Raw genomic sequence first — 27,374 nt, 5'->3', positions numbered from 1 at the left:
CATTTATGGAATTCAAATCAGGTTCTAAGTTGCTTGGCTCTGTCCTAGGTGTTCTTTGAATTTAGCTTTCAACAGTACCTTGGATATCCTGGATAAGCAACGAGGCAGAGTTTAGGACCCAGAGATTATTCTTATTTTTGGCTTGCAGCCTGTGACAGCTGACTGAAAATCAATGAAGTGTACTTTAAGAAGCTTCGCTGCGGTGCAAGATAAGGCTCAAATGCTATTCTTCCTGTTTCCAGCCTATTAGCCATCACAGTTTACAGTAGAATCATTGTGTCTAAACTCGTATCTTTGGATGGAAGTTGTTTGCCTATGAAAAGCAAGAGATTCAGCTGCAGATGTGGTTGCGAGGATGGAGCTTCCTGCTTTTATTATAGTGTCCCTCCTTCTTTGTACTAACAGTTCAGGTAAGTGCAATTTATTCAAATTAAACATAAGTGCTTGCTCTGAGACTGCTTGCAACAAGAGAGAGATGCATCTTAGGTTCTAAAATTAAACCACTGCCTTGTGTTCTTTAAGCGTGTTTCAAATACTTCTGTTTATGTTTGTGTGTATTAAGCAAAGGACCTGGAAAGGAGGAAAAAAATAAAATAAGCTGCACTGGTTAGCCAGTGACTCATCTTAGTATTGCCATCTTCTGATGAAGACTTCAGTAATTAAGCATCTTCTTTGAGAAGACTTCAGTAATTAAGCAAAATTATGATGATCTCATTCACCGTAAGAAATAACAAATGCAAATGTTGTTATTTAGCACAGGTAGTACACATAGTGCATTACAGAGAAACATGAGCAGAAGGCAGGTCTCTGCCTGAATGAGCTTACACACTAAATTTAGATGAAAGGGAAAGAAGGAGGTGGAGCAAGGGCAATAAGGGACAGGGGTGCCAAGTTGAATTAAAATATGGGGGGGGGCAGGTAAGCCCCGCCCTACATAATTGGTCACATGATGCGGTGCACGCAACCATTTGAATGGTAATGGCCATTAGTGGGGTGGGGGGCTCAAAATATTTTATTGGGGTGGCCAAAGACCCCTCAGCCCCTAGGAGTTGGCTCCTATGGTAAGAGATAAATGGAAGCAAATGCTGCTTCTTTCTCAAAGTGCCAAATTGATTAGACAGCATGTGTGAGAGAGGTTTCTTGTTGCTGTTAAATGGAAATACTGGCTTTTGCTAAAAAAAAAACCCAAAACCTTTTAGTAGGAACTGCAAAAGAATGTAAGTTAGACAGCATGTGTGAGAGAGGTTTCTTGTTGCTGTTAAATGGAAATACTGGCTTTTGCTAAAAAAGACCCCAAAACCTTTTAGTAGGAACTGCAAAAGTATGTAAGTACCATTTGTCTTTTTCATAGAATGCCCATTATTCATGTTCTTACTAAATGGGCATTCATTTCGCCAGCCATCCCACAGACTTTTCTATTTGCTTTTCATTTCTCTCCCTGTCACCCTCTCCACCCCAGAGCTCCAATGGCCCTTTCCCCAAAGTCTGGAAGCTGATAATATTGTTTGCCAATCCCATATGAATGGGGCAGCCTTTTCCAGGTTCAGTTTCCTTATGAGGAGAAAGTACTGGAGGCTTCTAGGGTAATCCTGTGTGAGTTTACTGGGAATGAAATCCCATTATCATCAACACAACTTACTTTCATGCCATTATTCCTAGGATTGGAATCGCATGGTGTTTTTGTAGTACCTGTTTGTTACCTTTCGTTTCTAAAATTTGCTTCCTGTCATATGTATCTAAAAGAAGCCTCTGGGTGATTTAAAACATATACACATTCAAACCCAAGAATAAAGCAGAAGAACAATATACAGTATTTACCAATGTACAGGCTGAGTAGGCAGGAAGCAAGCAAACTGTGCTAATTCTGAGGCAGCCTCAGAAACCTGTCTTTGCAGCCTTTTCAAGCTGGCTAATAATAATAATTAGCAGCTATATCTTTGAGTATTCCTAGCATTTCACATGCATTATTTCTGTAATCCTTAAAGCAAACCAGTAAATGGGCCATTTGGTGTTATCGTCCTGCTTTGCCAGTTGTGGGAGGGACTCAGACTGAGAGGTCATGGTTTCCCTAAGGCCACATAGTGACTAGTGTGGTCATGGCGGAGGTAAGATGTGAACTGCAGGAGCAATGTCTGTCAAATCCCAAATACAGTCAACAATTTGCACCGTTGTGGATGCATTTTCACACCTGGGAAAGAGTTTTCGTAGTTTCAGTTGTGTGAAAACACAGCCCAATAAAATAGGGCCTTGTGGGAAATCCACCATGGACAAGTCTTGTTTCAAAAGTCTTGCATTCCTCCCTGCAGACTTGGTGTGAATATATGCCCTGTCTCTGTGTAGAGTGGTACCTCTGGTTACGAACTTAATTCATTCTGGAGGTCCGTTCTTAACCTGAAACTGTTCTTAACCTGAGGTACCACTTTAGCTAATGGGGCCTCCTGCTGCCACTGCACCACCGCCGTGCGATTTCTCTTCTCATCCTGAGGTAAAGTTCTTAACCTGAGGCACTATTGCTGGGTTAGCGTAGTCTGTAACCTGAAGCACCTGTAACCTGAAGCGTCTGTAACCCGAGGTACCACTGTAGATCTTAAAAAACAAAACAAAACACAGAATTAATGGACTTGTCCTCAAACATGCACCATGGTGTAGGAGTACCATAGGAGGCAGGAGCAGAGGAAGGGGATGCGGTGGGGGTGGACTGCCCTGGGTGTGTTCGCTGAGGGGGGTGACATTTGGTGCGCTACCTGCTCTTGACTCCCAAGCCTATCCCAAACTATTGGGGGAAGGTGGGAGCTGGGCCGCTTTGCCGGTGGATTTCCCCCCTTCCTCCTTTGTTTTGACAGCTCGGGGGAGGCTTGGGAGTCGCAGGTAGGCGGAGTACCAAATGTCCGGCATTGGCAGCTTGCTCCGCCCCATGGGCGGCGCTCTCCACCCCAGCTGCAGGGCGCGCACACTGCTCCGAGCATTCAGGCGGCTATCCTGCACTTGGGAGGGCACTCTCCCCACCCCCCTCGGGAGCGCGCCCGCCCTGGGCAGTGCAGGCATATGCTCCACCTATTTTGTTTTGTTTGTCCTCGTTTTGACAAGGACCCAATTTATACATGTACAACATGTATGTGAACTTTTAATATGCAGTCGTTTGCAAAATTCCTGGAGGCTAAAGTCCTTCCATGGATGGTCAAGTTGCCATCATACAGCACAATCCAAATCATGCTAAGAGGAATAAGTCCTATTGAATTCAGTGGGGCTTACTCCCAGGTAACGGGTTAAAATTGCAGCCTTAGATTCCAGTTGAGGGGCAGAATTCAGACTGTCACTACTGATTATCTGTTCTGGACACATTAATGACTAAAGTATGAAGTAGGAAACATTTAAAGGGAATTTATTATGATTAGTTCTCTACTTTTATGCCTCATAATTACTACAGCAATGTTATCAGCACAATACATTCACCTTCATTTCCTTAAGCTGAGGAATTTGTGCCTTTTGACATATTTCTCTCATCTGTCTGTATATCTATCTGTCTATCTATCTGTCTATCTGTCTATCTATCTATCTATCTATCTATCTATCTATCTATAGCCATCACATTAAATGTCATTATTCAAACATATATTTTTTTCATTTTATACAGCTTAGGAGATTTGTTTTCCCTCTCCTCCCTCACCTCCCACATTTTTCTTCCCCTATAGCCAACTGTATTCACTTTTTGGGGTCATAGCAATCTAGATCGTACTTACACAGCTGGTTATACTTTTCAGGCTATTATCCCTGTAAAGACTATGATACCAGTCGCTAGACCCAGCATTCATTGTTTAAAATGTGGCCTTCCAGAAAAAACCCCCAATATCAATCTTTTTGCTCATCCGTGAATTATGTAGGTCTCGTGAGTTGTCCAGTTATAAAAGTGCTCCTTGAAGGGACCGGAGGCAAAGCAAGATGGAACGCCTGTACTAAGTGAATGGTTATATGGGAGTCAGTGGAGCATTGCCTATTAGGCTAAGTGGGACCCTGTCCCACCAAACTCAGGCATGGGTCCTCTAAGCCTTCTTTCTTACAGCTAGGGACATTAGAGAATTATGATGACAATGGAAGATGGTGGTGAATGGTTTCATTTCTAAACCGCTTTATATTTTAAAGAGAAAATCTCAAAGTAGTTTACAACACATTAAAACATCAAATAAAACAGTCTGGGGGGGATTACTGAATAAAGTAAAAGATGAATTGCAGATTTAAAACAGCATAATTAGCAAGAGAATGAAATATTATCTGAAGCGTAGAAAACATCTGCTGCTGTTGCTGCCAATCCTGTTCTTGGTGAGTGGCAGCTGTGGAAGTTGAGGCTTGATGATCTAGATCTGCGCTAAGAGACAACCAAGATGGTCTCTGGTGTCTTCAGCAGCCTCGCTTTTTTAGCTGGAGTCAGTCAGGGCCCTGCCCTCCCAGGCCAGGTGGAAAAGGCCGGCAAGGCAGGGAGCAGGTTTTCTAGGATTCACAGCTAAAATGTTCCCTTATTTGCTCCATGTCTGCACCAGCATCAGTCTGGAGAATAAAACCCATATTCGCTGTTGTTATTTTCAATCCACAGTGGACAGTGAGATGAAGTAATAGTGCCATTGTATTCTGCTCTGGTCAGACCTCACCTGGAGTACTGTGTCCAGTTCTGGGCACCACAGTTCAAAAAGGACACTGACAAACTGGAATGTGTCCAGAGGAGGGCAACCAAAATGGTCAAAGGCCTGGAAACGATGCCTTATGAGGAACGGCTAAGGGAGCTGGGCATGTTTAGCCTGGAGAAGAGGAGGTTAAGGGGTGATATGATAGCCATGTTCAAATATATAAAAGGTTGTCACATAGAGGAGGGAGAAAGGTTGTTTTCTGCTGCTCCAGAGAAGCGGACACGGAGCAATGGATCCAAACTACAAGAAAGAAGATTCCACCTAAACATTAGGAAGAACTTCCTGACAGTAAGAGCTGTTCGACAGTGGAATTTGCTGCCAAGGAGTGTGGTGGAGTCTCCTTCTTTGGAGGTCTTTAAGCAGAGGCTTGACAACCATATGTCAGGAGTGCTCTGATGGTGTTTCCTGCTTGGCAGGGGGTTGGACTCGATGGCCCTTGTGGTCTCTTCCAACTCTATGATTCTATGATTCTATGAAGGTAAACTGCAGCAGAATGGAAACAGTGCTGTATGTGCTAAAGACAGGATGGAGAACAATGCCTTCTTACACCCCTACTTACAACCAGCCCAGAGAATGGCACTGTCTGTCTGTCAGCTTCCTCCTTCTTAGTCTCAGTGTTGTCCTTGTAGAAATCAGCAGGGAGGAGAAAAATAGAATTAATTGGCTCTGCTTGTCATTGGCTCTGGCTGCACCCTACCAGTCTCAATGGGCACCCAACATCACTGGTAAAAGGGAATTTTGGCAAGTGCAGATTGTCATACAAGGTGTGAAAAGCCGCATCTGCCAAATTTTTATACAGTGGTGCCTCGCAAGATGAAATTAATTCGTTCCACGAGTTTTTTCGTCTAGCGAATTTTTCGTCTTGCGAATCACGAATTCCCATAGGAATGCATTGAAAATCAATTAATGCGTTCCTATGGTCAAAAAAAGTCCAAACAAAGCCAAATTTGGTACAACAAGAGTTTATTAAGTGCTCTTTAAAGTCACACATACTGTAAAGAGCATTTCAAAAATTGAAGGAACAATAATTTAAGTTTCTAAACATGACAGAAAAACATTTAAAAATCAACAAAGTGTACAGTACATTTTCTAAGACTCTGGGGGACAACTCGAAGAAGGTTCCTCTTCCACTCTTTGCTTCTTGCTGAAGAACCTGTCCATGGTCTGCTGCTTCATCCGCCTTTTCAGCACCTCCCTGAAAGGCGACATGACCCTCGTATCAAAAGTGTTCACAAGGTCATGTGCCACGTGCTTGTCAGGGTGGTGCCGCTGTGCAAAAGCCTGCACATCCTTCCACTTCAGGCAAATGTCCCTCAGTTCTTTGGAGGACAGCCGTTCCTCAGTTGCTTCCTCCTCTTCCAGTGAGGCCTGCTCCTGCGCAGCCTCTGCCTGCAGTTCGACCAGCTCCTGGGTGGTCAGCTCGTGGTCGTGCTCCTCCACCAGCTCGCTGATGTCCTCCTCTGTGACCTCCAGGCCCATGGTCCTCCCCAAGGCAACAATGTCCTGCACCACTGTTGTCTCTGGTGCATCAGAGCCACTTGGTGCCACACAGTCCGGCCACAGGCTGCGCCAAGCGCAATTCAAATTTCTCTGGCTGATCCCGTTCCAGGCCGTGGTGATCATCTTCAAGCAGGTGACGATGTCGAAGTGGTCCTTCCAGAATTCCCGCAGGGTGATGGTGGTGCAATCAGCCACCTCGAAGCATCGCCTGAAAAGCTCCTTGGTGCAGAGTTTTTTGAAATTGGCGATGAGCTGCTGATCCATCGGCTGGAGCAGTGGCATGGTGTTAGGCGGCAGGAACATGATGCTGATGAAGCTGAACTCCTCCAGCAAGTCCTCCTCAAGGCCTTTAGGATGAGCAGGAGCATTGTCCATCAGAAGCAAAGCCTTCAGCGGCAGGTCGTTGTCCAGCAGGTACTGTTTGACAGCAGGGCCAAAAGCATGATTGACCCAGTCCACAAACAGCACACGTGTGACCCAAGCCTTACTGTTGGATCGCCACATGACACTCAGCCGCTCCTTGTTGACCTTGTGTTTCTTGAAGGCCCGTGGGTTCTCCGAGTGGTACATCAGCAGGGGCTTGATCTTCAGGTCGCCGCTTGCGTTGGCACAGAAGAGCAGGGTCAGACGGTCCTTCATGGGCTTGTGGCCAGGCAACTTGGCCTCCTCCTGTGTGATGAAAGTCCTTTTGGGCATCCTCTTCCAAAACAGCCCTGTCTCATCGCAGTTGAAGACTTGCTGTGGAACGTAGCCCTCCGTCTTCACAACCTCCAGGAACTCTGCTGTAAAGTCTTCAGCCGCAGAAACATCAGAACTGGCAGCCTCTCCATGCCAGAAAAAAACACACAAGCTTCCAGATTCTTGCAAACCCCTCCCCAACTGTCCCCCCAGCCACCCACCACACAGAAATTCAAACCCAGAATTTTTTTTTAAAAAAAACAGCAGAGTGCCCCAATGGTCACAGAAAATCATAAAAATGCAGAAAAAAACACACAAGCTTCCAGATTCTTGCAAACCCCTCCCCAACTGTCCCCCCAGCCACCCACCACACAGAAATTCAAACCCAGAATTTTTTTTTAAAAAAAACAGCAGAGTGCCCCAATGGTCACAAAAAATCATAAAAATGCAGAAAAAAACACACAAGCTTCCAGATTCTTGCAAACCCCTCCCCAACTGTCCCCCCAGCCACCCACCACACAGAAATTCAAACCCAGAATTTTTTTTAAAAAAAAACAGCAGAGTGCCCCAATGGTCACAAAAAATCATAAAAATGCAGAAAAAAACACACAAGCTTCCAGATTCTTGCAAACCCCTCCCCAACTGTCCCCCCAGCCACCCACCACACAGAAATTCAAACCCAGAATTTTTTTTAAAAAAAAACAGCAGAGTGCCCCAATGGTCACAAAAAATCATAAAAATGCAGAAAAAAACACACAAGCTTCCAGATTATTGCAAACCCCTCCCCAACACCAAGTCCTTGAATTCCAAACACCCCAACCCAAAATCCAAAACCCCCCAAAAAAGTTTTAAAAGCTTAACTTACCAAATGGCTGCAAAAGAAGTTTTGGAAAAGCTTCAAAAACCACCAAAGTCTTTAAAAACCTCAAAAAAGGCTACTATGTACACTGCGTTCTATGAGTTGCTCCTCGAAGTCAAGTCGCAACTGTATTAACGGTGTTAAGAAAAAGAAAACAAACTTGCAAGACGTTTTCGTCTTGCGAAGCAAGCCCATAGGGAAATTCGTCTTGCGAAGCAACTCAAAAACGGAAAACTCTTTCGTCTAGCGAGTTTTTCGTCTTGTGAGGCATTCGTCTTGCGGGGCACCACTGTACAGTGATACCTCGGGTTAAGTACTTAATTCGTTCCGGAGGTCCAGACTTAACCTGAAACACCACTTTAGCTAATGGGGCCTCCTGCTGCTGCCGTGCCACCGGAGCATGATTTATGTTCTCATCCTGAAGCAAAGTTCTTAACCTGAAGCACTATTTCTGGGTTATCAGAGTCTGTAACCTGAAGCGTATGTAACCTGAAGCGTATGTAACCTGAGGTACCACTGTACTCTATTGTATTGTTAAAGTTTTGGGAGTTCTGGTTTCCTGGTTGGCTTAGTGTGGCTGAAACATAGGGATGGGGTAATCCAAACTATTACCCTCTTTTAAAAAAGTGCTTCTTGTTGGGGACAGCAAAAAACAAACAAACAGCATGTTTTGGAAAATAATTCTAAGAAAACATATCAAAATGGTACCTTTCTTGACTACACCCAGATCTTCCTTTATATACTGTATATATATATATCAGCACAGGCTCATCTATTTTAGCTGCATCCAAGTGAGCTGTTATTCTGAATTCTGCATAGTCCTGGGTTTCCCTATGACTAGTAATTAAATTGAGCACATATTTAAATTGTCCTTTGCCAGCCTGCCCATCCACTGAAGTCTCACATGGCAGAATATTTACCATTAAAGTTAGCACTGAATATCCCATCCCACCACCCTACCGTTCTTTCAGTAATTCTTAGTTTTGTCTTTCAGCTTTTACTGTGTTCAGCTCATTTGCTGAGAATGAAGATGCACTTTTGCGGCACTTATTTCAAGGGTATCAGAAATGGATCAGGCCTGTGAAACATTCCAATGATACCATAAAGGTGTACTTTGGATTAAAGATATCCCAACTAGTAGATGTGGTATGTAATCTATTTCTCTGGATCCTTCTTTCCTTCCTTGCCTTCTATAGAGCAGTTCTGCTACATTTTAAAAACAAAACAATTACCACCCAAAAATCCTTTGGGCTTTCAGAAACAAAATGGGAATAGGGATGCGGAAATATGTCACACACCTATTTTTTTGGGGGGGAAACTTACCCACAGTCAGTTAACATGTGATCAGATTATCCTCAGATCAGGAAAATCTGAATTGAATGTAGTAAAAGTGTGGCCTACCAGTTGGATGAGGACGTCATGTGGACAGCATAAAAAGTGAGAGATGCAAGCAGTTTCAAATCCACATTAAACTCCCATGTGAATGTGAATAAGTCAATCCAGGGGCTAATCTATACTGGTGAGTTATGTTATAAATGCGTTATAAAAATGTGACCTCGGGGTGCTGTACAGCAGTCAATGGAAAATTGCATTTAGAGCTATATAACTTTTTTCTTAGTTTTTTTTAGTTCAGTGTAGATCCAGCCCTTAGGTTATCTGTTTAACACAAGGGACTGTACTGGAAAGTGGAAAACTCTGAAATGGTTGCAGACTCTTTATTCTTGGAGAATGCTGGGAGGTAGTTTTTTTTCTTCAGAAGAATAAATGATTTCTGCTTCTTTCCCCCTCCACAGGATGAAAAGAATCAGCTGATGACAACTAATGTATGGCTGAAACAGGTAAGATATTTGACAGCGCAGTCAGTGTAAATGTTCATCATTGTCAGTGAATTTTTACAGTAAATGTTCTACTGTGATGTGGAGAGGGAGGTTCTTGAATTAAGCTATCTTACATCCCAGATACTATGGCCTAACTGGGTTACAACTTCAGGGCAATGCTGATTAATGGTCTCTATAGGCGCTAAATCTATTGCACTTGCAAGGCCGGCCCACACATGAGGCAAGATGAGGCAACTGCCTCAGGCAGCAGGATCCACAGGGGTAGCAGACCCCGATGTAGAACTTCACTCCTTCCTTGTTCCTGGTATTGATATTCACTCACCTCTTCTTCCTTGGTGGGAGGGAGGACACCATTTTGTTGTGCGCCTCAGGTGTCAAAATGTCTTGGCTCAGCTTTGTGCCCTTGTATTACAAAATAGGGAGGGTAATCAATTGTCTAGTAAACAGCAGTTTTCAAAATATGGAGTCTGAAGTGGCACAAAAAAGAGTTCTTCTGTCAGCTAGCCCACCACAGCAGATAATTCCCTTCAACATCCAGTCTCAGGGTAGTCTGACCTGAGGGAGCCAGCTGTGCATTTCAGTCTTCTAGAATACATAGAGATGTTTGCAGAAGTCCTGCGGCAGACAAGCTGATGCAGAAAGGGTTCTCTGAAGGAGGACTTTGGGGGAAGCCATGACTGTTGATAGTGATATGATACTGCTTTAAATGCACAGTGCAGATGAGGCCTCAGTCTAGAGGAAAGGAAGAGGCACCCCTAGAAAGTTAGAGTGTGATCAAGGGAGAGATGTCAGCAACTGGCTTTTATATGGAAGCTGTTTCCTTGGGACTGGGTAAATAGAAAGCATTGGAGCGTATACATGATTTCTTCAGGATAACTCGGAGTTTGCTATGGGAAGACATATGGTGTTGTGCTATGTTTATTAACACTTCATGTCCTCAGCTGTTTTTTCTTTTTTTAAAAAGAAAAGCTAATGCCTAGGGACAGATTGAGTTTATTAGTTGAGGTTTGTTTTTTTAATAAACACACACACACACACACACACACACAAACACGTGTATTTGTTAATATTATAAGTTTTGTTTAGCTTATTATTATACACATGGCTGTTTACATTTGGTTAATATCTAGTAATTGTGAGTTTTCCCGACGTGTTTTACGATGTAAGCTTTTTCCTGATATCGTGACCTCTTTGAGCATGGTTTACAGTGGAAAAGAAGGTCATACTGATTTGAGATGGCCCGAATGTGTTGCATTCAGGAAGTTTTAAATGTTTGATGTTTTATTAAGTTGTTATATGTGGTGGAAGCCACCCAGAGTGGTTGGGGCATGATGATGATGATGATGGCATAGTGAATCAGTGGTGGACTTTGGGCTTTGAAATGTAGTGGTGGCCTGTGCAACACCAAAATTTGATGGACCCCTGCCTCCTCTCACCTCCTGTTGTTCATCATTGTTGCTGTGTCCCCTGCGGTGCCCTATCAGCTTGGCGCCCAGTGCAGGCAAACTGCTCATGCTCCCTTAAATTCCCCTCTGAGTGTACTTCATACCTATGGGACCGCCTCTCCTGGTATGTCCCATGGAGGACCTTACGGTCTTCAAATAAAAACATCTTGGAGATCCCGGGCCACAGGAAGGTTAGGCTGGCCTCAACCAGAGCCAGGGCTTTTTCGGCTGTGGCCCTGATCTGGTGGAACGCTCTGTCACAAGAGACTAGGGCCCTGAGGGACTTGACATCTTTCCGCAGGGCCTGCAAGACAGAGCTGTTCCACCAGGCCTTTGGCCAAGGCACAGTCTGACCCCTTCTCTACTTCTGTAATCTAGCCCAATGGTTGCCATTAATTTGATTCTGAATTGATTTTAGAATGTATTTAAATTAATTGATTGTGATTTTATGTAAACTGTGCTATTTTTACTGTTGTTAGCTGCTCTGAGCCCGGCTTTGGCTGGGGAAGGCGGGATATAAATACAGTGGTACCTCAGGTTAAGTACTTAATTCGTTCCGGACGTCCGTACTTAACCTGAAACTGTTCTTAACCTGAAGCACCACTTTAGCTAATGGGGCCTCCTGCTGCTGCCACGCCGCCGGAGCACGTTTTCTGTTCTCATCCTGAAGCAAAGTTCTTAACCTGAAGCACTATTTCTGGGTTAGCGGAGTATGTAACCTGAAGCGTATGTAACCTGAAGCATATATAACCCGAGGTACCACTGTAAAATATTATTATTATTATTATTATTATTATTATTATTATTATTATTATTAGTGCACTGTCCCCTTAAGTCCAAGCCAGTCACCACTCTCTCCCTCTTCTCATATCTTAGGGTAGGTGTGGGGAATCTTTGGCTCCCCAGATGTTGCCGAACTACAATCCCATCACTCCTGGTCATTGGTCATACTCTCATCAGCCCCATGAAGCATGGCCAATGGCCAGGAATAATAGGATTATAGTTTGGCAACATCTTGAGAGCCAAAGGTCCCCTGCACCTCTCATAGGGCAATCTGTAGCAGTCCTTGGGCAGTATGATCCAGCCAGGAAGCTGTGCAGAAAGCTACTTAATCAAATCAGTTGAGTTTTGCCACCAGCTTGAATTCTTTTAAAAGGTTCAGCAGAGAACTCGCTGCAGTGGCCATGCTGGTTCCTGTCAGCCAAAAATATATCTCTGTGGGCTGAAACTCCTTCTCTGTGCACAGCTTGGGGTGGGGTTGGGGAGATCTGCTGAAGCAACAGCCTTCTTTCTGCCTTGCACCAGTTTGGATATATCCCACTAGGACTGTGAAACAGGGCCAGAGCCATGGAGTAGAGGGAAGAGCTATAGTGTCCTGTTCTCCACAAGGACTTGTCAATCCCCGTCCTTGAATTTTCAGCTCTCATTTTGGAAATGTCACTCATCCTTTCATGTATGGCGATTTAAGGAAAACAATCAGTCACACAGGAACTATTCTACAATCACCTAGAGGCTCAGTTAAGACATCAATGTCTATCTACTCCAGTTTCCAGGTAAATGAGTGGTGGTGACTGAGAAACACTTGGCACTTTCAAATGTTAACATTTAATTATTCGTATTTAACTTAAATCAATTTTCATTTGCTTACAAATTAGTCTGTAGAGTGACTCTTAAGTTTTTGCTTCTCCTTCTGCCAAATCTTTGCCTCTGGGCTTGCTGAACTGGGGCTGAGGTGAGCCACCAGAATTCAAAATAAACCAGAATCTCACTTTCTGAACTGCTCCCTAGCTCCTTACGTGCCTGTCTGCAGCTCAACTTGTACCCCAGGATAAGGCGTGTAAACATACCCTTTGCTTACTGTCTTGGCAAGGCAGACCACACCAGCCCTTGGGGACTATTGTTTCTCTCTTAGAGGGCACAAGGGTGATTGGCAATATCATCTGATCGACAAAAGCTTTCTTCAGTCAATGTAAAAAGACAAAATGGGGAGCGGGGTTAAGCTGCAAGTTGCTGCTCATATATTGGAATGTGCTGCCGTTGCTCAGTGATTCATACTAAGCTGCTCTTCAAGCGGTCAGCAAAACGGCTGACGGTCCTTGCCTCCTGATGGGGAGTGGAAGATTGTGACTTTTCCACACAGTCTCTGGGGAATTCCCAGTCCACATACTGAGGACCTGACTACATCTTGCGTTATCCCAGGGCTGGCCCAAGACATTTTGAAACCTGAGGTGAACCACAAAATGGCGTCCCCCCGCCAGGGAACATGGAGGGAATAAAAATCTACCCCAGGAACAAGGAAGGGAGGACAAGAGCAGCGCCTCCAAGAGGCCACTGTACAGGAGGCATTGAGGGGGGTTGCTGAGGAGCAGGCAGATCTGGCTTATAAGGAATGGGCCATGTGTTCCTTGGAGGCCAGATCTGCAATCCTTGTGAATTCTGCTGCCCGAGGCGGTCACCTCATCTTGTATCATGGTTGGGCCAAACTCGTGTTATCCACTTACTGTGCCTTTATGGGCCTTGGATTTTTTGGTTTTTGGTTTTTACAGCATGGTCCCCTTGAGCTGAATGGGAACCATAGTGTGGGGGCAAGAGGGAGAGATTTAACCCTCTGCTTACTGCTATGATCCCTATCCAGATTGGGGAAAATTTCGCATTGAAGTGAATGAGAGTTTCCCCCTAATGAAGACTGCAAGAGGTGGGAGGAGCCTAATATAGATTGGAATCACAATTGGGATAAAGGGTTAATGTCCCATCCCCCTGCCAATTGCTAGGCAATTTGTGTAAGGCAACCATGCACTTAAAAGTAAAGCACCTAACATAATGTATAGTTTGCTCCTCAGAAGAACTGTTGTTGTAGGTGAATCCATAACCACAATCATTCGCTGTGGTCCTTAAAATGTGGGTAAACCTGTCCACAGAGAAGAGCACAAAAGTAAATGTAGAAGTCTTGAAGAAAGAGGCACAATGGAAAGTAATGGAAAGAGTTAAAGATGTGTCAGCTACTTGAAGAGTATAATTGATTATTAGCATCTGAAGTGTGTAAGCATTAAAGAGGAAGATGATTTGAGTACATTATACAGAGCAGCTTAACTAGGAATAATGATAGGAAATTGAGAAACTGAGAGTCTAACTGCATGTTGCAGGCAAATCTGTGGAGCAGAGCTTAATGTTGACCTTAAAAACAAACTCAGGGCTAGGATTTTGAGAGGAGACGCAGTGAAAGGAGGGACGCTTAACCCTTTTTTTGCACTTGCTATTTCACCATACTAAATTGTTGCCCAAGTGACTTCCATCAATGTGGTTCAAAATGCAGGTAAGCACAACTTTTGAGCACTATGTGTGTGTGTATGTCTACATGTGTATTTGGGAAGCCCTATAAATGCAACAAATGTATGGAAATGTATAAAGAAGGCTGAATGCCAAAGAATTCATGCTTTTGAATTATGGTGCTGGAGGAGACTCTTGAGAGTCCCATGGACTGCAAGAAGATCAAACATGTCCATTATGAAGGAAATCAGCCCTGAGTGCTCACTGGAAGGACAGATCCTGAAGCTGAGACTCCAATACTTTGGCCACCTCATGAGAAGAGAAGACTCCCTGGAAAAGACCCTGATGTTGGGAAAGATGGAGGGCACAAGGAGAAGGGGACGACAGAGGACGAGATGGTTGGACAGTGTTCTCGAAGCTACAAACATGAGTCTGACCAAACTGCGAGAGGCAGTGGAAGACAGGAGTGCCTGGCATGCTCTGGTCCATGGGGTCACGAAGAGTCAGACATGACTAAACGACTAAACAACAACAACATAAATGCGAGCAATTTGGAGCAGAGAAATAGAAATAAAGGCAGGGCTGGCCCTACTATTAGGCAAAATTAGGTGACTTTCTCAAGTAGAAAGTCTGATGGCAAAGGTAGCAACCTTGCCAGCCATTTCCTTCCGTTGGAGAGCAGATGTCTGAGCCACACGGCCTGTTCTGCACCCCCCGAACTAGCCCACTGCTGCCATGTGCAATGATGCCAGTGTTGAAGTAAAATCCACTCCAGTCGAGTTCACCACATGGAGCAGGGAGTGGTGCCATCTTGTCTTTCGACTCAGGCAGCAAACTATCTTGGGTCAGCCCTGGGGAGAAGGTTCAAGATGCACAGTGGGACATATTTCTTAACAAGTTTGCATACAATCAGGCTACCTGTGTGGTGTAGTGGTTAAGAGTGGTAGACTCGTAATCTGGTGAACTGGGTTTGCGTCTCCGCTCCTCCACATGCAGCTGCTGGGTGACCTTGGGCTAGTCATACTTCTCTGAAGTCTCCCAGCCCCACTCACCTCACAGAGTGTTTGTTGTGGGGGAGGAAGGGAAAGGAGATTGTTAGCCGCTTTGAGACTCCCTAGGGTAGTGATAAAGCGGGATATCAAATCCAAACTCTTCTTCTTCTACTACCACTTCTCATGACACTGTCACAAGGCTGTGCCCGGTTACAGGTTATTGTGTGCTCATTACTTCCTGTTGCTAGAAAAGGATCGAGAAGAGCAAATGTTTAATTTGCAACTCAGCATTGCCTGGCACAAACAATGCAAAGGCAATGGGCCAGAGGTAGAGAACGTTTGACCCTCCAGGTGTTGCTGAACTACAGCTCCCATCAACCTCAGCAAGTGCAGCCAGTGGCCAGGAATGATGGGAATTGTAGTTCAGCAGCTTCTACAGGCCCAAGGGTTCCCCTCACCAGGGGTAAAGAGAGCCCTAAATTTAGTCTACTGACCTCACACCTTCCCCACACCCAGAATACTGTATTTGAGAAATCCATTACTCAGAAGTATCATGAGGTGTTTTTTTTTGCAGAAGGGAGGATCTTGTAAGAGTCCTGTGCCTGAACTCTCTACAGGAAGATGCTTTCATTGCTGATATTGATTTTAGTAAGCTCACACATTCTTCCTTCTCTTGCATTCCCGCAGCGCAACCTAAAAACTTATAAATAATAAATATAAGGGGAGAGGTGCTTTCCTTTCCTTTGATTATTACTGTAAGCATGATGCCGCTCAGATAGCCTGGTTTATCCACTGCAACACGACGTCAACATAGGGTGGTCAGTTGACCAGAAGAAAGTGACTTGGCTTGCTCTTGAGCCTTTAAGAGCACTCTGAGCTCTCCAAATCATCAGAGAAGCTTTGCACAACAGCAGAGAAATAAGCATTATACCTGCTAATGCCTGCAGATCAAGATGCTTTTAAAGGCTAAGTAGCAGAGAATACTACTACTACTAGTAGTAATAAATATATAATAGGTTTTTTTTTAAAAAAAATTGAAAGACGGATATTCAGATGGTTCATCTGATTCATGGATTTTTGTGTCTTGCACTTGTGAAAAAGAGCTGTGATTAACTATGCTTCAGTCTCAAAGGTCTAGATCAGGGTTTTCCAAACTTGGATCTCCAGCTTATTTTGGGACTACAGTTCCCATCATGATGGGATCATGGGAGTTGTAATCTAACAACATCTGGAGACCCAAGTTTGGGAAACTCTGGTCTCGATGGTACTTGTTGCCTCAATATATCTTGTGTTGCCTGGGAGATCTCTAGCATGTCCACATAAAAATCACAGAGCCCTGCTGGTCGAGGGCATTCCAAATAATGTGTTAGCACTCAGTAGCCATGTCTTTAAAACTGTCTTATGTTGAGTTTTATCCACATGCGCAGGTATGCGCTGAAGCAATTGTGTGGCTGTAACATAACCAGAATTTTTTATGCTGTGTCAGAGGCCAAAAGACATACTAAGGGTGGTGGTAGTGGTGGGGAATAACTGAACATGAAGCAACCCAAACCTAAATGTAAGCAGACCTGTAGGTTTTCAGTGACTTATTTCATTCAAACTTAATTCAAAGTGTCAAAGTGTTTGTTAATCTTCATAGGAACATAGGAAACCGCCTTATACCAAGTCAGAACATAGGCTCATTTAGCTTAGTACTGTCTGCTCTGGCAGGCAGCGACTCTCCGGGATTTCAGAGAGGACTCTCTCCCAGTCCTACCTGGGGGCGCCAGGGATTGTACACGGGGCCTTCTGCATGCAAAGCAGTTGATGTACCCCTGAGCTAGTGACTTCACATTCATTGATCAGAATGCTAGGAGACGAAGGCAAGTTTACTTCTTTCTTGGCTACTGGGTAGAATATCAGTCACACGTTTTCCTTATATTTTCATAACTAATGAATGGTAAAGACTTAGGGCACTGTGGCAGGGATGCTGAAAGCAAACAACCGTTGCTTAGTTCTTCTTCTTCTTTGGCGATTACTTGTAGCCTAGTAAGATTGTCTTCCATAAACACGGTTTTAACAATCACTCTATAAGTGACTATGGAGGCCAATTTTGGATCCACACGTCCTTCCACAGTGGGGACATAGGTTTCCGGGTGGAAGTTGATCACAGTGGGGGTTTGCCAAGTGTGCCTTCCTCTTAGCACGCTTCTCCCTTTCGTCCTGAGTTCAGGGGTCTTCAAAGCCCATGACACCTTTGGGAAAGGCTGTTCTCCAATCGGAGTGCTCGCAGGCCAGTGTTTCCCAATTGTCAGTGTCTATACTACATTTTTTGAGATTTGCCTTCAGAGAGTCTTTAAATCTCTTTTGTTGACCACCAGCATTACGCTTTCCATTTTTAAGTTCGGAATAGAGTAGTTGCTTTGGAAGACGATCATCAGGCATCCTCACAACATGACCAGTCCAACGAAGTTGATGTTGAAGAATCATTGCTTTGACACTGGTGATCTTTGCTTCTTCCAGTACACTGGTATTAGTTTGCCTGCCTTCCCAAGTGATGTGTAAAAATTTTCGGAGACGCTGTTGATAGAATATTTCAAGGAGTTGGTTGCTTAGTAGTAGAGCACTTGCATTGCATGCAACATTTCCCAGGTTCTTCAGTACCTAATAGGTTCATGTAGGGCTGTGGAAGACTCCCATCTGAAACTTCTGGGAATTGCTAACACCCAGCACAGAGAGTACTTAGGTGGTGGACTTGGCATAAGGAAGCTTTCTGTACTGTATTCTGTTTCCTTCCTTAAGTTTAATTTAAGAAATAAGCTTCCTATGTTCCTAAACTGGATTTGCTGGAAGGAATTTTTCATTAAAAATTGAGGTGAATGTTCAGGACAGAGACCCCCTGCCCAGGTTTGGCCTGTCTGATTTCTGTGAAATTCTGTGAATCGTGTTTGATGGCAACTGTAATATGTCCTTCTGTGGGCTGAACCTGGATGCATGACTGGGACATCTTTGAAGCTGATGGATGCTACAGAATTATTCTAATTTGGTTCCTTAGAGTATTCAACTTGTAGTGAAACTGATCAAGCAACGGTGGTGCTTTTGCTGATTATTGCAGGAATGGATTGACCAAAAATTGTGCTGGAATCCGGAGGACTATGGTGGAATCACCGCAATTCGAGTTCCATCTGAATCTCTCTGGCTCCCAGATATTGTTTTGTTTGAAAAGTGAGTATACAGATCTTGACACTCAATTTTTACAGTATTTTTCGTACTTGTGTGCAGGGGTCTCAGGAGAGAAGCTGAAAGCTAGATAATTTATTTTCTTTGTATAGCAACATCTGTGTACTGTATGAAGCAGGTGCGGTGAACCTCCAGATTTTACTGAACTCAAACTCGCATCAGCCAAGATTATTAGCCACGCTTTCTGGGGCTGACAGGAGTTAGCTTTCAGTAAAATGTGGAGGGCCAATGATCCCCCACATCTGCTACAAAGTAACATTAGCAAAAAGACAGATCTAAGCCTCAACCTTCCAACTGTTTTGGGACTACAACTCCCATCATCCCCAGCTAACAGGACCAGTGGTCAGGGATGATGGGAATTGTAGTCCCAAAACAGCTGGAGGGCCAAGTGCTCAAGGAGCTTATAACCAAAAATTTGACATACAAAATGGGTGGGTTGGTAGGAATAGTAGCAAGAATAGCAGAAGAATGTGTACATATGTATTTGAAGTTACTTAGAGCTAGTGGCTATAGGAGAATAGTAGATTATTACCCTTGCCTTCTCCACCTCTTTTCTAGCCCAAAACATGGTCCCATTCTCCTTCTCTTCCAAGGGCTTACAGTAGGCATGTCATTAGGGGATCAGCAAGTTGGGGTGGGCTGTGCCAGGACCTTGAGAAGGGGAGGGTGTTATAGACATGGAGTAAAATCTTGGGGAGAGGCCCAGCAGTGTAACCTCCCAATATTTACAGTCGCCACAAGCATTTGCCTCTATTTGGTCATTCAGTAGCCCTGGAGAGAACAAAAGCATATTTCCAAAATGCCCTGTCTCTACCAGTAAACTTAGGACTCAATTCAGTAATGAATTTTATATTGTTGAGTAATTTTTGTTTTATTTATTGGTAATGGTGGTTTTAATGTTGCTGCCTTGTGGGTGAAAGGCAGATTACGAACATCTGGAATGAATGGATGAATAAGTACTAAAAGGCTGCTGAAACATGGAACAATTTATTGCAACCTGTTTATGATTATGTACCTGTCTACCATCTACCAAAGCGATAGGAAGCAAAATCAGAATATAAGAAAAAGAATTGGCAATAGCAGCTTGGAAATACTATTCAAATAGTTTTTCTTCCCTACTCTCCCCTTTCCAGTGCTGATGGGCGCTTTGAAGGTTCCTTGATGACAAAGGCAATAGTCAAATACAATGGGATAGTAGTCTGGACTCCCCCAGCCAGTTATAAAAGTTCCTGCACTATGGACGTCACCTTCTTCCCATTCGACCGACAGAATTGCTCGATGAAATTCGGATCGTGGACCTACGATGGCAACATGGTGGACCTAATTTTAGTCGATGAAAATGTGGACAGGACGGATTTTTTTGATAATGGAGAATGGGAAATCCTAAATGCCAAGGGGATGAAGGGAAACCGAAAAGACGGATTGTATTCCTACCCTTTCATTACCTATTCTTTTGTTTTAAGACGACTGCCATTATTTTACACTCTCTTCTTAATCATCCCATGTCTGGGATTATCTTTCTTGACTGTGCTTGTTTTCTACTTGCCTTCTGATGAGGGAGAAAAACTCTCGCTGTCCACCTCGGTTTTAGTCTCCCTTACTGTTTTTCTCTTAGTCATTGAAGAAATCATCCCCTCTTCCTCCAAAGTCATCCCTTTGATTGGCGAGTACTTGCTGTTCATCATGATTTTTGTCACCTTGTCCATCATCGTGACTGTTTTTGTAATCAACGTGCACCATCGTTCTTCCGCCACTTACCACCCAATGGCTCCTTGGGTGAAGAGGCTCTTCCTTCAAAAACTCCCCAGGCTGCTCTGCATGAAAGGACATGTAGATCGCTATTCATTCTCTGATCCCAAAGGGACACGGAAAGAAAAGCCGATGAGGAAACATAAACACAAACAATTCAAAGATGGAGAAAAAATTGTGATTGCCTTCCTGGAAAAGGCTGCTGATTCCATCAAGTATATCTCTGGGCATGTGAAAAAGGAACACTTCATTAGGCAGGTATGTTAGTTCAAAAACAGGCAGGTATCATCATCATCATCATTTATTATTATTTATACCCCGCCCATCTGGCTGAGTTTCTCCAGCCATTCTGGGCAGCTCCCAACAGAATATTAAAAACACAATAAAACATCAGACATTAAAAACTTCCCTAAACAGGGCTGCCTTCAGATGTCTTCTAAAAGTCAGGTAGTTGTTTATTTCCTTGACATCTGATGGGAGGGTGCTCCACAGGGTGGGTGCCACTGCCAAGAAGGCCCTCTGCCTGGTTCCCTGCAACCTCACTTCTCACAGTGAGGAACTGCCAGAAGGCCCTCGGAGCTGGAGCTCAGTGTCCAGGATGAACAATGGGGGTGGAGACGCTCCTTCAGGTACACTGGGCCGAGGCCGTATCAGTCACACTAAGTCAACATGGGGATTCTAGTCCAAAAAAGGTAGGTTGACTGTGTGTGCAGAATCAGGCCAAGAGTCTCCTAGCCCAGCATTTGTTTAATCCTAGGTGATCTACTTGAAATTGGCTCATATCCATGAGTGAACCATGTTTCACCTTTTATCTATCCCGTTAGATAGTTAAAAAGTGATTGTTTGCTCCTGACTTGTCTTATGGCTTATGCTAGCTAAAAATGCCATTTATATTCATTTATAAATATCCAAGGCCACAGGGACTGGTGGTTTTTTTTGAAAGGCAGAAACTTTGAGAGAACTATTCATGATAAACTTAATTGTTACACAAATTGATAACTAAATTCCAAGCGTATTTCAAAGCAGCTCTTCAACTGTGCAAAATACTTGTGAAACTCATGGCCATCATTTTCTTTTCTAGGTGGTGCAAGACTGGAAGTTTGTAGCTCAGGTCCTTGACCGTATCTTCCTATGGCTATTTTTGGTGGTGTCTGTGATGGGCTCTGTTCTTATATTTACTCCCGCTTTAAAGGCATGGTTGCAAAGTGGAAGTAGTATTGTCTAGAAATAAGAACATGGGAATCTGCGGAAGGAAGGAAGGAAGGAAGGAAGGAAGGAAGGAAGGAAGGAAGGAACTGAATAGACTCAGAGTCAACACAGGTGCATGCTGAACTGGAAACGACACTGCCACTGGTGGCAATTGGTATTGTTGATGATTGTACCCTCCAATCAACTTTTAAGGCTGAATCCTATGCTCGCTTACCTGAAAGTCCTGTGAACTAAATTGCATTTACTTCTGAGTAGAGAATCATAGGATGGCACTGTTAGCCTTTCAAATTGTTGCACAAATGAAGACATCCAATTCTGTATCTGTAGGTGTTTATCAGCTAATACAGATACAGTCGCCATTGAAAGATAAGCCTCTATGTATTCAAGCACATAAGCCAGACATATGTAGACCACAAACATATTGATTTTGCATCAGTTTAAACCATTGCAAAACCAAAGAATCCTTTGACTTGTAGTGTGTTGTGTTGAGGATTATCTGTGGGGAGTCCCTAACACTTCTCTGTCCCCAAGCACTTGAAAGACTAGAGAATGCCCACCATACCATTTTGTCAGTGGCATAGATGCACCCTATTTTGAAAGTTTTGTTTTTATTTTTAAATCATGTCCAAAATTATTAATATAGCAATATATCTTTGAGACTGGGAAGATTTTATAGATATCTATATGAACTATAAAAACATGTTCGTCTTAAAAGCTCTGTATCAGTAGACCTTGTATAATTTCATTCAGCCATATTCAAACTTGGTTTCAGCACTTAAATGTACATATTCCATTTTATGCAAATTGTATGCAGAAAGGTGAGGTCTCTGTGTATTTATTGCACTAAATGTGTTTTCAAAGATATTGAATAATAATATAAAGGCATAGGGCACTTGTGCATAAGCTTTATGAAGAGTAAGTATAATAAGCACAGATATTATATATCTATATCTATATATAACAATTAATAACCGAGTTTACATGTATATTTATGCATACCACTCAAGTGACCTGTCATTATGAGTGACCTCTCATATTTATTTTCAGTTTTGAAAGCCATTCTCAGTTCCTCCTTTTGGTTTGCCCAGGTCTTACATCTGTTCTTGGTGCCCCTCAATTTCTGGAAACTTTTGCCACGTTTTAAGCAATGAATCATGCTGGAGAGATATGAGTAAGACTTGCCAACGAGCCCAGCAAGGGCATTTGTATCTCTGTTGCCACTGGAGACTTGCAGGCCTTTGAGTGGTGTTATTTGTTTTTTGTTTTTACACATGTGGATTTCCTACCTCTCAGATGGGGAACATCTTTCACCCCCAAGAGCCACATATATTCATGGGGAACCTTATGGGGGCCACATACCAGGGGGTGGATGGGGCCGGGGGGAAAGTAGGCAAAGCAGCGGGTACGACTCTTACATTCTAACCTTGCAAAAGTCAGGTGCTTTGATATTTACCCAAATCTCAGCCTCCTCCATCCAGACCAGCAAGAGGCATTTTCATAGTTCAAGGCACATTCCAGGCAAGCAAGGAGGTCCTAGGGCAGGATGCTGAAGATGTAGCCTGAGGGCCAGATGGAAGGCTGCATTTGGCTTGCTGGCCTGAGGTTCCTCATCTCTGCTGTATTCAGATTATAACTTTCCAGGGTCGGAAGTGTAATGGTGGAGTTGACATTGTGTGGGGCACACATGTTTATTTCTTCCTACACTATCACAGACTCTGATCTAAGGGGTTTTGTAAGTTTCTGTAGCTTGTCAAGCATCACTGGATGAAACCAGTGCCAGCTCCTAGTAGTACCCCCAGAAGAATACTGTGCTCATTTCGGTGTGACGGTTGTGATGGTTCCCATGATGAGTAGCACAGTATCTGGAGTAGCTTAGAGCTGTCTAGAAGGATATTTTTTTAAAAACGTTTTTTAAGGACATGAAAATGTGAACGTATTCCATTGGTAGTGCTTTAAAAACAGGTGCTGGAGAAAATAAATGCACTACTTTCTCTCACCTTTACAGTGAGGCTGCCCCCCCCCATTATCCTTGTAAAGTGACCAGTGCTAGAGTTGGGAGGCAGGAATACTGTTGAAGGAGACCACGCTTCCATTGCTCTCCATCTGCGATTGCCTGTGTATGCAGCCTAACTGTGAAGCCGGTCACACAAGGCTTCGGTGGTGAGCTAATCTGCTTGGCAGCAGTAAACAACAGCCAAGGAGCTGCCAGGTCTTGTAGACATCGCTTTGCAATCCAGTTCCACGCTAGTGAAAAGCATCAGCTGGGCTCAGTCCCCTCCAACTGTACTGCATGCTGCTGCTACTTAGTTCAATTTTTGGCACAAAAGGAACCCTAGATGCCGCAATAGTAGACAAGCATGCACACAGATAGGAAGGCCAAGCAGATCTTGGGGTTGTTCCAGACCTTGCAAGTGTCTCTCTTTTCCAGGGATAGTCCTAGCTTTACAGAAGCCATCCCAGCTTCTAATTTGATCCTGGAATGTCCCATTTTTCCTTAGGATGCCCCTGTTCCCATTGGAAAAATGTTGGAGGGTATGGCGTCCAGGTCCACATACAGGAATTTTACAGTACAGTGGTACCTTGGGTTTCATACGCTTCAGGTTACAGACTCCGCTAACCCAGAAATAGTGCTTCAGGTTAAGAACTTTGCTTCAGGATAAGAACAGCGGCAGCAGCAGGAGGCCCCATTAGCTAAAGTGGTGCTTCAGCTTAAGAACAGTTTCAGGTTAAGAACAGACCTCCGGAACGAATTAAGTACTTAACCTGAGGTACCACTGTACAAAAGACCAAAGATTGGAATAGAACTTGTCTAGTGTGCTCAGTTTATAATTAAAATGCCCCATCCATATTTTTTAAATTTTATTTTTAAAAGGAAACAAGTGCCAAGTACTCACCAAGCTATTCTGAGACCAAAAATGAAATTTGACACAAATCGTGCATGCAGCATGCAAGCCTTGAGGCTCGCAGCATTGCCCCATCTGGTAAAGAGTGTATATACTGGGGCGAAATAGTCCATTAAGGAAATTGCTTTCCGCTCTGTGTTCACTCTGCACCCCCTAGGCTCAAACCTAGCGCAGGAAGTAAAAAGTAAAATGTCACAACGTGCTAGAAAACCTACCTGTCCTGTATGTGAGCTTAGAACCGCTTTGGATGCTAGATTGTTGTCGCAGGCAAGAATTGTGCACGGGTGTAAACATAATGAATAAAAGCAATAATGACTCATGAGACGGAGAGTGTTGTTTTTGTGTGTCGACAAAGAACTGGTGGTGGTGGTGAAACTTAGCAGTGGGAAAAGGCTGCGGCTGAGTTCTAAAAATAGGTAGAAAGGACATTCCAAGGCAGCCAAGTGCTCAGGGCTAATTTTCATATAATTCTTCCCCCCTCTGTCCTTGTGGAGCATCATCATGAGTGGAGTGTGACATTGCCACTTGCCCCACATATGGCCAGTCCCAGGTGCTTGCTGCTCTCCAGACCATCTTTGCTATTCTCTTTTGATATCTAATGTTCAATTTCAGATGCCGCCTCTAATTTCACAGTGCTTAGAAGAAACTGTGTGCAGAATCCTGGATGAAATATATGCACATCCCGCTTTTCTTTGCGTTATAATAAGCAAAGGGGCCGACATTTTGTGAAATAACTGTTAGCTGTGAAACAACAACACCCCACACAGTAACATGAAGCATAATAGGCAACAGCAACAGGGTAAATAAAACATGGCAGCCATCAGTCAGGCATTGTTGTTGTTGTTGTTTAGTCGTGTCCGACTCTTCGTGGATCAGAGCACGCCAGGCACTCCTGTCTTCCACTGCCTCCCGCAGTTTGGTCAAACTCATGCTGGTAGCTTCGAGAACACTATCCAACCATCTCGTCCTCTGTCGTCCCCTTCTCCTTGTGCCCTCCATCTTTCCCAACATCAGGGTCTTTTCCAAGGAGTCTTCTCTTCTCATGAGCTGGCCAAAGTATTGGAGCCTCAGCTTCAGGATCTGTCCTTCCAGTGAGCACTACCCATACACAAAAGTGTGAACCCTACATTCCAGTAGTCAGGTCCTCAGTGGTGTCAAGCAATCTTCTCCAACCTCGTGCACCTCTCTCCCAGCATGGCCAAAGGGAATTGTAGTCTTAAACATCTGGAGGGTTTCAGGTAGAGGGAAACTTAGGTAGGTGGGCACATGAAACTCCACTGAGAGAAATTTAAGGACCTTAAGCTACATTAGTAAAAAAACTTGAGCAGGGCAGGGTTAACTCAAAACAGCCTCTCTGAAACAGCAAAATGGTGTGAAATTCTTCCACAGCATCTTAATTTAATTAAGTCAAATCTCTAAGCAATCAGCAGTGATTTAATTAAAAAGCTGGAGCTGATTAACCAATGATTTGATCTAATTTTATGGTCACGAGACTTGAGATATATTTTTAAGATCATCCATCTTGTGGAATTTCCTCAACAAATCTAAAACTTACAGCAGTTTGACACCTCAGATTGCACACAGTCACTCCTAAAAGAGACAATAGTCTTATGCTTCCGCCTGCTCAAAGTTCATAAAATGAACCTGCTAGATGTGTAGCACAGATTACACACCTACTGTATGTCAGTGAATAAACAGAAGGCCCCACAGTATCTCGGTTATTGCAGTGATTAAGATCCAAGCTTATATCTATGGCCTTCAGAATTCCAGACCTACCGTTCCTCTTCTGCAAAGTGCATCATAGGCCTACAGCTTTAAACTAGGAGCTACATTTAGATTGGCACGATACACTTAGCCACAGCTTCTTCCAAAGACGCCTGGGAATTATGGGCTCCATCTACACACACAGTGTGATAGAAACCTGAGGTGGGAGAATGGACCTCACCACATCATAAGGCAGGTGGGGGAAACCACATTTTTGAATGCTCCTTAAGAAAAATTTGCTTCCAGCGAAAATAAGTAGCACAGCAGGGGGAGAGAGCTAGGCTGGACACATTCACCCATCGGTGTTAATTAGCTACTTAATGTAATATATGTGGAAGGGCATTCAGAAATAGTGTCTCCTGCATGCAGTTCGCTGTGGTACAGTCCATTCTACCACCTCATAGATTGTTGAGGGTGAGACAGGCACCCCAGGATCCCTAATAGATCATCTTCAGCACCCTCACCAACCTATAATTCCCAGGATTCTTCGGAAGAAACCGTAACTCAGTGATGAAAAGCAATATAAAACTGTCAGGTTGATAGGGTCAAAGTAAGCAGGAATCTGGCTATATTTTTTATATATTGAAAGGCCAATTTATCTGGGGAGTTTAAATGGAATATCACTAAATTATACAGTCATACCTCGGGATAAATACGCTTCAGGTTGAGCGCATTCGGGTTGCGCTCTGCAGCAACCTGGAAGTAACGGAGGTGTTACTTCCGGGTATCGCTGCTCGCGCATGCGCAGATGCTCAAAATGATGTCACGTGCATGCGCAGAAGTGGCGAAACGCAACCCCCGCACGCCGCGTCTTACGTTATGTTCAGGATGTGAACGGGGCTCCGGAACGGATCCTGTTCGCATCCTGATGTACCACTGTACTCCAGATTTATAACCAGGGAGTTTCCATGGGGGAAAAAGCCATATAGAGTGGGTATCACCCATCCTATTATCTGACACAATATAGTTTTTCTGATTGAACCAGCAAAACACTGGCTGATTATGAACTAAGGAAAAGGTATCACTCCAGCCCAACTGTGCATAATCCTATAACATCCTCCCCTAACCTGGTGCCCTCCAGATATTTTGGACTACAACTTCCATCAGCCCCAGCAAGCATGGCCTTTTGGGTGCGAATCTCAGCCATGCTTGCATTTTTTAAAAAGTAGTTAGTGTGAATGCGTTCCTAGAATTTTAAAGCAGAAAACGGCACAGCTGTTTTTAAAAACGTGAATACGTAATAAACTGCTTTTAATTTTTTTATTTGAAGCT

At 43.8% G+C, this 27,374-nt stretch overlaps 1 protein-coding gene across 1 annotated transcript; it reads left to right on the top strand.

Moving 5' to 3' along the window:
• CHRNB3 (cholinergic receptor nicotinic beta 3 subunit) lies at window positions 1-24,660 on the top strand. The gene is made up of 6 exons (XM_053371340.1): window positions 1-410; window positions 8,711-8,862; window positions 9,510-9,554; window positions 18,353-18,462; window positions 19,611-20,484; window positions 21,308-24,660. Exons 1-6 carry the CDS (start codon window positions 356-358, stop codon window positions 21,449-21,451), a joined length of 1,380 nt encoding a protein of 459 aa, XP_053227315.1. The 5' UTR covers window positions 1-355; the 3' UTR covers window positions 21,452-24,660.
• Window positions 24,661-27,374: the final 2,714 nt, after the last annotated feature.

This window comes from Podarcis raffonei, chromosome 17 (assembly GCF_027172205.1).
Source record: "Podarcis raffonei isolate rPodRaf1 chromosome 17, rPodRaf1.pri, whole genome shotgun sequence".
Classification (NCBI taxonomy): Eukaryota; Metazoa; Chordata; class Lepidosauria; order Squamata; family Lacertidae; genus Podarcis; species Podarcis raffonei.
Note: the sequence above shows the minus strand (reverse complement) of the source record. Positions and strands in the feature narration are given on the sequence as shown.

Coding starts and splice junctions, on each gene's coding strand:
- CHRNB3 (XM_053371340.1), top strand. CDS start 356: ATGGAGCTTCCTGCTTTTATTATAGTGTCCCTCCTTCTTTGTACTAAC. Junction 9,555..18,352: donor CTAATGTATGGCTGAAACAG/GTAAGATATTTG, acceptor TGATTATTGCAG/GAATGGATTGACCAAAAATT. Junction 20,485..21,307: donor AGGAACACTTCATTAGGCAG/GTATGTTAGTTC, acceptor TTTCTTTTCTAG/GTGGTGCAAGACTGGAAGTT.